The following is a 12,009-nucleotide window of genomic DNA, read 5'->3' as shown; positions in this document are numbered from 1 at the left end:
ATCCACAGTTACTGTGGCACACAGACTATGATGCAATATTATTGTACATGGAGGACAGGTATGCTGCCTGTGAATAATGCAAATGGGTGACCGTGGAGTAGTTATTTCAGAGCAAACTGGACTCAGAATAAGCTTGATTCTGCAAATTGCAAAGCAGCTCTTGCTTCCTCTGAAGTCAATAGAAGTTGATTTCACTTCAAATTCACTTTGATTAACCTGGTCTTGACACTGTGGCACTTGCCCTATTGTAAAGAAAATTGGTAGCTGTGAAAGATCAAAGATTTTTAATTTAAGGTGGGAGGGAATGTTTGCTGCTGATGAAAATCTTATCTTCATAATGAGCAATAACGCAGTCTGATAATCTACCATTATTGAGTTTCCTTCTCTTTTTTTTTCCTTAAGCTGAAATTATGTCACCTGTTGACAGAAATAAGGAAAATGGAATAAAAATGCCAAACCTATGCAAATTTTGTGACATTAAAGTAACAACCTGCTCAAACCAACATCAATGCAAGAGCAACTGCAACATCACTTCTATCTGTGAGAAGAATAATGAAGTCTGCGTCGCTATATGGTAAGTTATTTCTTCATATAGGTGGGGAGGGAAGCACACCCTCATTCATCATTACTTAGTACTTCTCTTGATTGCTTTGATATTCAGAATGTCCCTGCTACCTAACCGGGCTTTGCTCTCTTGCTTCCAACTCATATCTGTGCTCAGCATACTGAGAGTTGCTTGAGGTTAACAACATTTCTGATATGAAGTGTTCTGGGGATTTTTTTTTTTCTTCTAAAGCAGTTCTGTTCCAGCTTATGCTGTTATTGGAAAAGAGGCATGGTTTTGCTCAAACCGTTAAGCTGCATCCACCCACAGCACACAGAGTAGAAACAGATTTGAGACTCAAGAGAGGATTGTGGTGGTGTTTGCTGAGGAAAGACAATTCTCTCTCAGGTTTCAAAGTGAACTAGATTATGTAGATCTATCACAGGAGGCTTATTTACCATGTATAGGTAAAAATACTTTCTTTTAATGGTAAAAAAAATCTATGTATGTAGTGACCCTGATGTAGGCGTCGCGCTTTTTATATAGCGTTATGTCTGGGTTCAAAGAAATCAAGAGTGTATGAAAATGAGTTGTAGCACTTTTTGAGGATTTGTTCACTCCAAACTTGCATTCCAGTCTAAAGGGGTTTTGCCCTTCCATAAATGGTAAGCCAATCCTACCAAAGAAAACCAGAAACACTCTTAAAGAGTTCATAAGTAAACAAAAGGAACAAAACTGCGTATTTGCAACATTGCTGCTGATTTAGGAACATAATTAGAAACCACTTACAGAAAGACATAATTAATTCATTTATTGAGGGATTAGTTGTGTTCATTGACTTGAAGCATAATTGGAAGTAGACACTTGAAATGCAGGATCAGTCCAGGGTGCTGTTCCATGTTCGTCCTGTGCGCCTTTAGTAAATGGTCGGTGCCTGTTACTGCCATACAAAGTGACTGTAGTGCAATCTCGGATACATTCTGGATTTTTCATGCCAATGTATCCGAAAGGCAAAGGAGTTGAGAACTGTATTTAAAGTGCTCTTTGCCTCTGAGTCTTCTGTCAATGAAATGAAATCTGCGGACCGCGACAAAACACAGAAGTATGGTCCAGATCATCAGCTGTAAATATTTCCTTGGCAGTGAGGCAACTCTAGCTTGCACCAGTTCTGCGGTTGGCCTTGCGTTGTTGATTTTGGGTTTTTTTTGAATTGTAAGGATAACTCTTTCAGTGCAGAAATTGTGCTGATTGTAGGCTTCAAAAGCACAACTTAAAAGCCAACTCACTAGAAATTCCTCAGATTTTGAGGAAATAATTCAGTTTTTATCATGTTTTCCCACAGATTTTTACTGTCTGCACAGTGACCACAAAAACCAAAAGTATGTTCTGAAGTTCACAGCGGTTCATTGAGCATTAGCTTGAATAATTCTGGGTGAGATTTTCAAAGGGACTCGTTGGAACTTAGTGGTAATATGATAACAGGAATAGCTGTGCCATTGTACAAATGCCCCAGTGTGAGGTGCCCAGACACAGCTAAACTTACCCCATTCAGGAAAGCCGGAGGAGAACATATGATACTCTTTAAATCCCATTGGAGTTCTCAAAAGAGGCAAATTTTGGGCAGGCGCAGTCCTGTCTGCTCCGTTTGTAGAATATTCCTTCTTTCATTTCAATTTTCTCCTTTTCATTTTTAGGAGACAGAATGATGAAAATGTGACGTTAGAAACAATATGCCATGATCCCCAGAAAACACTGTATGGTCATGTGTTGGATGACTCCAGCTCAGAGCAGTGTTTGATGAGGGAAAAGAAGGAAGATGGGGGATTGATGTTCATGTGTTCCTGTACAAGTGAAGAATGCAATGATATGCTCATTTTTCCATCAGGTAGGTTTAATAATTTACTCCACCTTCCTGGGCTGTACTTTGCAAGTAATACTAACTGTGTCATACCAATGGACTTTGGAGTTGCGTTTTGTGGAGAACTTCTAGTGGCAGGAGCTATTTTGGTCTCTTCCGAGTTTGGCAAATTCTCAACCTTTCTTTTCTGTGTTCAGAGCGTATTTCTTCCTGCCAGGCTGTCCTCCTTTTGAAGTAAGTCTGACATCGCACTTGAAAGTTGATGAAAAGAAAGAGGAAAGCAAGATGTTTAGAGTTATTCTGTTGACACACCAAAATGCAACATACACTAGTTACATTATAAAACATAAGCAAGAGGCAAATGCCATATTTAAGGTCTTGCCTCTTCTAAAAGGCTGTATTGCCGTAGTGTGACATCTGTATATACAGATACTAGCGAGTAACTTGATAGGATGTGGATGTAAAGTCAGCTTCTCTGTTGTAACTGACCATCTGCACTTGTTCTGTGGTGGGCGTGAAGTAGGTAGAAGGTGCCTTCACTGGTGAATATGCTACCTCCCACTTACTACGGCACACGGACATGTGTGTGAGTTCAGTTAAACCAGTGAAATCTGACTATAGACCAAATCAGAAGTGCATAGCCCGTCCCCATTCTACTTCATGAATGCCTATATAGACCACTGCAAATAAGTAAAGGCAGTGCAGGTGTGTACAGTGCTGGTGGACCTTGTGCCACACACACAGATGTGCATGTGTGGATGCACACACCTCATTGTATTTTCTCCTACCTGCTGGATCCCATAATGATTCTTTTACTGAGGCTAAATCAGGTCTCTCGCAGGCAAGTGTGAGGCTTCCTATGGAGAACGTTGTGTGCACTCACTTCTAAATGAGTGTGGCAGATAGAACCCATCCGTATCATCTGTAAGTTCCGCAGAAAAGGATATAATCAAATCCTCGTTACCTGAGATAACGAAGGGTTTGGGACACTGTTTCCACTCCTGGGAAATATAGTGTGCAACTGCACTGAGGCAGACAACTACGTGCGTGGCTTCTAGCTCTCGCTTCCCAGCCCTCCAAGAAGGCTAACTAGTTCAGGTTGCAAAACCACACCAGATCAGCCAAGAGCAAGCTAGAAAGTCTTCGCCTCCCTTGGCCCAAGCTATCCATACCTGGTGCCACCTCCTCCCCTCTTCTTCATCCCCTTCCCAAGCTTGATTTGAAACCAGACAACCTGACTGCTGCTCCATGGTTGTACAACCAACGCTTACTTGGGTGGGCTTTAAAGGAGTTGGAGTAAATTGATGTGAGCGCAGGTGGTAGACCCAGGACCTGATTCTAACACAGTGCCTTGATTTTGTTGAAGAGAACGAGTTGGCGGTGCAAAGATCTTACCCTGTGTAGGCTGTCTAGTGTTTTTGTACAAAAAGTGAACCACACCCTTGTGGATTTTGGGTAATTTGTTATAAATTAGTCACGTTGTAGCTGTTTCTCCTGAAGCTATGTAGCTGAATACAATTGCTCTGGCAAATGGGTGTCTTCTGTGAGTATGTTTATGAAAACCGTTCTACAAGTTGAACACCAAGTGCCTTCATTCCCATCAGCTCTACAGCCTCCCTCACACTTCCAGAGCAGCCTAAAAGGAGCTGTAGTATAAATTAAAACCCAGCCTTTTTACCCTAATTCCTTTCACTCTTCGGAGTGGAGCTTTTCCTTTTAGGTCCGGTGCTGTAAGCACTCGAGGTGACTCATGAACACTGTGTCCTGCATTCACATATAGTAAATGAATAACTACAGATAAAAATTAAAGTAATGTGAAACTTCAGTTTGTAACATTTTCAGTTCATTCACAAACACAAGCATTAACTCCAGTTGGGAGGGGGGAGAACTGAGGCTTTGTCATTCCTTTTTTATTGTTGTGGATTAGTGTTTCTTTTAAATGAAAACAGCCCCTTTGGGTTGCTTGCCTGGTTAGCCATGGCAGGAAGACAAACGATTTTTACAGTATCAGACATGCGGTTTCCTGTCTGTGTTTAACTTTGAGCAGAACATCACAGCCAGCTGGTCCACAGCTCCTCCAGACAACTAGATAATAGCCTGTAATAATTTTGCCTTTGGAATGACTGTCATCCAGATCTATTCTGTACATTGTTCTTGCCTTTTTTTTCTCTCTACGTTTCTTATACATCAGAGCGAGAATTTTTGCAGTGTTTTTGCACATCCTATAGTTTTAGAGAGTGGACAAAAGCTAGTCTAAAAAAGCCTCATCAAAAAGTGATTGTACTCATTTATTAGCAGAAACTGAGGCGATAAAAAAGATTGTAATTTTTCACCTGTTAATCACAGCCTTTCCTTTCAAGCTATTGCTATAAATGATCAGTGTTCTAGCTCTTCTTCCTCCTGGGTGCACACTTAAGATGGACCAGACTTAGTTTGTTCCTGGTGTTTCTGAGATAAGAAAGAAAATTGTAGGTAAGGCGACAAGTTCTAATTTCCACCAGAGGTTAGTCACTACGTTCCAGTGATTCACAGCTAAGCTGTTATTGCTTATAGAAGAATTGGTTTATAGCACTGTTGGCTTGGATCAACCTTGACTGTGAAGGGTAGATCTCCTGACTCCGTTTTTAGACACAAACATCTGAAGGTTTTGTGTAGTGGAAGGTGTTGTGACTCACCCGGGGGTGGCTTTGGAAACGTTTGAAGTCGTTACATCCACATCAAATGCCTGTTTCTTGTACAGACTGTCATTTAAATTGCCAAACTGCAAAATAAGCAAGATACAGTCAGCCATGTGCCTAAACATGCCCGTAGTTCTGCTGTGTCAGGGGGCTTCTCACCCTGATTCAGATCCCTGGTATTTCAAGCCACCAACAGCTGGTGGAACATACTGTGTGTAGAATCACTCCAAATGATGTTCTGTAGTTCCTGGAGAAATAATATAGAGGAGACAGGTAGCCATTGCAGATCTGACTACTCTGTTTATTTTTTAAACCCTCTCTTTTTTGCCAAACAAATTTGTGGGTGACTGGCAAGCAGCTTACAGCCCTGTGGTGGAAAAACGCTTCTCACAGCAAAACTCAATGCCAATGTGTTTTAATTAATATTTATTCAAATGTCTAATGTCAGTGTTACCAGAAGGCAAAACCACTGGAAAAGATTAGCCAAAATCGGGGGAGGGAAAGGCCCTGGCTGGCTAGAAGTTGGTTAGGCGGCAGGCAGCGGCCTGGTCCTGCTGTCATGGAAAAGATGAGCACAGGACTGGACTACCAGGGTTTTTTCCTCCCTGATGTCTAGTTGTGTCTGGTGGATCTTCTGCATCTTGCTTTGCCTCCTTATGTTTTGACCTGTTGTGATGAACCAGGTCTGTCTGTAGCTGTTTGCACGGTTCCAGGCCTCCCTTGGTGTTTGGGCAGCTTTGCTCCTCAACCTTCCCCTCGCCACACCATCTCCCAGCCTCTATTCATCAGCCAGTGCGAGCATGACAAATGCCTAACAAAGTTCTTCTTTATTAACCATCCTAAGCGGTTTGGCTGAGGTCAAGGCTTGTTTACCCGAGGGGACCAAGGAGGACTGTGCTTTTTCCAGCCTCACGTCTGACCCGTTCTCCGTGGGCAGAGATGACCAGGCACTCGCTGTGGCTGAGGAAATGGGATACCTGCATGTTACTCAGTGCATGACCGACCTGCTACGCAGTGCAACTTCTTCTCGTTGGCCAGGCTTATTCAGAATCCTGCCTTCCGCGGCGTGCGAAAGGGTGATCCCAGCACTTGGAGACTGTAGATGGGAAAACAAATCCTTTAAGTATTGTTGTCGTTATATAGGCAGTTGTTATCCTGGGCATCAAGTTCAAATCCAAGCAAAAACGCAGAGATCTCAAAATTTGGAAATAGGGTTTGCAGACCTGTAGCACAGCTCTGTTTGGTTTAGAGCTGTTTCATTCTGACAACTTAAATGGTGGTCGTTTTTCGTCCTCACCTGTCTTGCCATGCCATGCAGATCTCCACGCAGCTTGCAGCTGAGGTGCCTGGGGGATTGTTCAGGTAGGCTGTGTTTATTCCTCATGTACTGCAAGATGAGGTCATTATTTTGGGCATTCCCACCCCACCCGGTCATAATATGGGAGAAATCTTTAGCAGCAACAACATGTACGAGTTCTAATGCTTATCTGAATCATCCAAACAGTTTCCTTGACATATCGAAACTTCAGTGATAGAGATGGCTGACAGGTCAACAAGAATTAATGAGAATAATTAAGCTAATTGGGGAGTCGAGGGGGGGAGGGTGTTGTCCTGCTAACAATCTTCACATTGATCATGGTTTTACTGAGTTTGCTAATTGAGAGCGTAAGAGACATAAGTATTTGATTAATCGATTGCGGCTGAATCATTTGCCCCGAACGAATTGCAGGCTAGGGATTTGCGGTGTGTCAAGTGCTGTGGTTGCTCGCTGTGTACGGCTGTTACCTGGGAGACCTGGTACTGTTCTGCTGCCTCAACCACCCCGAGCATGCCTGTGTGATGCCTTGTCTTGTGCCCAGATCGCAGGAGATACCAGCAATGTTTTAGAGTTTCCTTAACTTGGTAGCTCTCACTTGTCTCTAACATGTTGCCTCTGTCTTTTCCTTTCTTTCTCTCCTCTTCCTCCCCTTACTACAGTCAAAGCATTAGTGATTTTACTTGACTACATAGGAGGATCTCAGACTTAAGAGCAGACTTAAGATCTGTGCACAAACAGCCGTCAGGCCATAAATACTCGTGCGATGAGTTGTCCGGTGCTCAAGGAAGCGCAGAAGGGAGATGATTACAGCTGGCCTGCTTCCAAGTGGATTTTAACAAAGGCTTGCATTAATCTGTTTTTTTCTGTTCTCCGACTAACATGTTCAGAAGGTAACTGTCTTCCAGCTGCCCCATAAAAGAGGTCAGTAGCATTGCATAACGTTGCGCAGAGCCTCTCGCTGCTTGTGTATTGGCATTGTTCTCTCTGTTTCCTCTTAGGTATTTGCAGCCCCAGAGTCCCACCCAGTGCCTGCAGCTGTATGTAACCAAAGGAGAGGCTGTCTAATACTGAACGTCTGATTCACTTAGTGGGATAGAAAGGCAATAGAATGGAAAGAGGCAAAAGAAGCCAAAATTCTGTTTTGCTCTGTGTTCCTTATATTGTTTGCTTCCTAGGAAAATAACCACGCAGAGCTCAGTTACGGGTTTGTGTAAAAACAAACTAGGCAGAGCTCTTCCAGTCTGGTTGGCGTATTTGTTACAATTTGCATCACTTGAGAGCTTAATAAGTGTGGGAATGTGGCCAACCTTTTATCAGGTTGTCATGGAAGAGACTTTAATAATTACAGACAGAAACAAACTGTAACTAACACTGGCAACATAATATTTTGGGAAAGGTTGGAGGGGTGAAACTCAGGCTGAGAATAAAAATAGTTGTTAATGTGTGGCATCTGTTGGAACATATTGAAACTGGAGAGATTGATTTGTTCCAGAAAACCACCAGCAAACAGCAGCAGACACCGAGTTGTTTAACTGAGGCGTGTATCACAGAAACACAGTCACATCATGTCAAGTTAGAATATGTGAGCTTTCATATCGCCACGTAGGAAAGTTCGGCTACAAAAATGAAAATGTGTGAGAGCTGCCATGTACACACAGTGAAGTGACCTGTTAGAATGGGAGAGATAAGAAGGGAATGCATCCAGGGGCAGGAGATTTTAAACAAATGGGTGCTGCGCCAGCAAACCGAGGAATTACACTTTCTAGCCAGCAGTGAGGGAATAAAACAGCAACAAACTATTTGTTCTGTCTTAGAGCTTAACAGTTTCTTAAACCTCATGGGTGCTGAATAGCATACTTGGCAATCAGTTGAAAAATGAAACTCTGCTTACAATAGATAAAATATCCATGACATCATTGCTGCCCAGGGTTTTCACTGAACTAAGCCACCCAGAGGCAATCAAGTTGCCTGCCTCCTGCCCTCGTGACTAAGATGCAGGCATTCCCATCAGGTGAGGGATGCATGTGCATGACTATTCCGACATGTAACACATATAACTGGGTCACGTAACTGGGGGTTTTCCCCAGGCATAGCAGAGATGTCTTGAGTCTTGATCACCCGATCGTGGCTAGCCATGTGCCGAAGGCAGAGCTGCTGACCCCCAGGGGAGAGCAGCAGTGAGTGTGCCACAGCTTTCCAAAACTGCTCATACCCTTTGCCTTCCTACCTCTCAGGAAAAGAGATAAGTGGTGACACTGGACAAGGGCCTGCACTAAGCGCTCTGAGGGCTGGGTCTGGTTTGCCGTCCCGATGTTGACTGCAATATTCAGGCTGGCAAATAACCAAAAGGGCAAGTGAACGAGTTCCCACACCTTTGAGCAAACATCCTTAGGGCCCAAATTGTGAGCCGTGCGGATGGCGGTGCTTTAGAAAGACAGCTTTAGAAACAGGCTCTAGAGATGGCTTTACCTTGTCGCTTCTGCTGTCTTTGAGCCCCTGTAGCAGAGCAGGCAGACCTGCCGGCTACCGCAGCTAGTGCCTCTCCAGGAGGGCTGCTTCAGCAGATACTGTGTTTTGGACACCCTGGCAATACCCTTTAGACTAAAAGATGAAGACATACAAGTCTTCAAACTCAAGTTACTGACCTTGACAGACTTGGTTTACCTAGTCCAAAGAAACTCTTGTCAAATTCAGAAACTGACTTGCGGGATTTTAACTTTCAGGAAAGTCTACAAGAAATGTCAGGGTTTATTTTCCACTGGATAGCAAGATAGAGTCCACTCTGGTTTTGAAATCTAGTAATCTCTGTCTTCTGCCATCAGATGCTTTGGCGTGGAGTTGAGGGAGGGGTGGAACTGATTTCCTGCCCCACAAAACTATTAAGTTGAAAAAAAAAATGATTCGTCTCCAGCAAGGATGGAAAATTAAAATATTTCCAAGAAACTGTCAAGATAAAAAAAAAAAAAAAAAAAAAAAGGTTAGTTTGAGGTGCAGCATTTGAATTTGATTATTTCCAAGTAGTTTGTGTCAGGATCAACCATTTTCCTAAGGAAAAAACCTCACCCTTCCAATAAAAAAGCTCCGCAGCCCCATCCACAGAGCCCCCAAAACAATGCCTGTAAAATTAGCAAGAAATTTTAAACACAAAAGTTGATCAACTTTCAGACCACTTTTGTCCTCAAGACAGGGGTTTCAGGGAAAAGTACAGGAATGGCAGAACCAGAGTTTCCGTTTTGAAAGTCAGCATTTCCCATCTGAAATGTTTTGCTGAAGATTTCCAAGCCGTTTTAATTCTAAAAAGACCAAAATCAGGAATATACATGAGACACTGAACTACAGAATTTCATTGTCCCTTGAGGATTCTTCAAGAGACATAAACTAAATTACCCCAAACAGCTGCTCAGAGTGAAACTTCATTTCACTGAAAATTAAGCAATTTATGGAATTAGTTTTCATCCAGAAAGTAGCATTAAAGAGGTGGGCAGGCTTTTCCATATTTCATTGCCTAGTGTCTTGCCCAGAAATCAGTACACACGTAAGGGTCAAAGTCACGTTTTGCCGGGTTCAGAATAATATCAGAGGCGAAAAGCTCTTCCCTGAATTAAACAGAGCAGGACTTGAACTTGGAGCTCCCATACCCCAGACTAGTCCCCTCACTGGTGGGGATTCAGCACTCACATCTCTTGCCAAATTGCAACATTTGAACAGAATTCTGTTTATGCAAAAAACATTCAAAAACTGTTAGTTTTCATTCCAGGGTGGAATTGAAACCAAACTTTGAAACCTCAGAATTGCTGCGGAACGGAGTTGTCCTCCAGTCGGCTCAAAGGGTTGCTTTGTGCCTGAGGAGCTTGCGAAAGAACTAGATCACGGGCCCGGGGCTGGGCCCGTATTTTGTGCCTGCGTGTTTCTGGGGCTTTTGAAGACACTGGGCGACCTTGCAATACATCAGGGTCGATAACGTTTAACCTGAGTTCTGCCAATATCAAATATATTCTTGCCCTGCTGTGTGGCTTTGACTTAGCAGTTGAATAAGCAGCAACTTTAGAACTGGCACGAGCAAGCAAAGAGGGATGAAGTGGTCCTGTCAAGTCCTGGCCGCGCAGTTCTGCTGCCCTGTGCATTCAGGTGCCGGTCCTAATTTTATTGCCATTGTTTTATTGCTTGTTTCCGAAGTTCAATGACACCGAAGTTCAATCAAAGGCACACAATCCAAGCTAAAGAATTTGCAGGCTGTTATGCTTTGAAGCTTCTTGACTGAACAGGGGCTGGGCAGCGTTTCCATTTCCCTTGGCACCTGAGCCCTGTTCCCTAAAGGCATAGGTAGCGTTAAGGGTTGTGCAGATGGCTCGTGCTTAGTTTAAACCACATACAGGAAGCTTTCTTTTAGCTCAACTTCTCCATTGTTGTGCTATATTAATAGGCTCTTTTGAAGCTTAAGAAATGACTGATCCACCTAAATAATAGTTCTGGGTGGGGAAAGTTATTTAGGAGCATGTTTGCAAAACCTGAAAGGCTGTTTCATTTAACCATTTCCTTGCCGGCCCCTGCAGCCAGGTTTTGCTCATTCCGGTGCTCAGAAAGAGGAAGCTGCACTGCCATTTGTGAAATTATGGGATTTGAGTCATAGATATTTATTCATAAGCGAATGAACATATTTATTCTTAGATTCCTGTAGTCAAGCCAGAAAATGTTGGCTAGCCACTGTGCAAACATACAGATATGCTCTGAATTTTGATCCTGCCCTGACTTCGTACACAGATCCAACAGAGAAGTACCCCCAGCCTTAGCTTGCGCTGGAAAGGCTGCTCTTGTTCGGCTCGTATCAGCAGCCAAAATCAAGGGCAGTTCCCGAAGTGCCTTGCTCGGCCCAGCCCTCGGTGCCCCCAGCTCTGGTGCTGCTGCTGTCCCCTTTCGTTCTGCTGGCAGGCAGCTCGGTCCCCTCCTAAGCTCAGGGTTCAGCCTTGTTAGTCCTGACACACACAGTTCTTCCTCTTGGCTGCTCATTCTTGCGCTTGCCAGGCCTTGAGTGAGACTTGCCTGGTGTCTTAAAAACTGAAAATGAGCACACCCTTGGTCCCTGCTGCTTTAGGTGGGGATGTGCAGCTGTATGCTTTTCACCCCCTGCCTCCCTGCTTCCTCCAAGGGCCGGTGCCAAAGCGGATGTGTCGCTTTGCAGCAGGGGTGCAGGCCGATACAGTGCTCGGGGGAAGTGGCCAAACTACTCAGCTTCTGCTTTGATTAAAAAATTGTTTTCATTCTTTTTCGAGTGCCATTTGCAACATCAACAGTTTCTCCCTTCCACCCAGAAATCCCCCTGCACCACAAGCAAAGCTTTCTCTCGGGCGAAAAGAGGAAGAGCCAAAGGGGCTGTGAAGTCCGCTGGAGACTTCTCAGCAGTAGGCCAAAATAATACAGTCTGCTCTAGGGCATTACAGGAATGATTGGAGACCTTCACGTAGCCCTAACAGCCAAGGAGTGGTGGCTTTGGGTGAGCTGCTTCTCAGTTAGAGCTGAACACGCGCCCAACTACCTCCAACTGCTTGGACACATGGGGAGAAATTTGAGAGAACTACTGCATCTTGGATTTTTTTTTTCTCCTTCATTTAGA

The 12,009-nt window shown here is 43.8% G+C and overlaps 1 protein-coding gene across 1 annotated transcript in view; it reads left to right on the top strand.

The window, feature by feature from the left end:
• Positions 1–410: 410 nt before the first annotated feature.
• TGFBR2 (transforming growth factor, beta receptor II (70/80kDa)) overlaps positions 411–12,009 on the top strand; it is a 31,022-nt gene continuing 19,423 nt past the window's right edge. The window contains exons 1-2 of the mRNA XM_009695579.1: positions 411–574; positions 2,239–2,429. Of these exons, the coding sequence (XP_009693881.1) occupies positions 411–574; positions 2,239–2,429 (355 nt within the window). The remainder of the gene's footprint in view (positions 575–2,238; positions 2,430–12,009) is intronic.

This window comes from Cariama cristata, unplaced genomic scaffold (genome assembly GCF_000690535.1).
Source record: "Cariama cristata isolate BGI_N322 unplaced genomic scaffold, ASM69053v1 scaffold7592, whole genome shotgun sequence".
Classification (NCBI taxonomy): Eukaryota; Metazoa; Chordata; class Aves; order Cariamiformes; family Cariamidae; genus Cariama; species Cariama cristata.
Note: the sequence above shows the minus strand (reverse complement) of the source record. Positions and strands in the feature narration are given on the sequence as shown.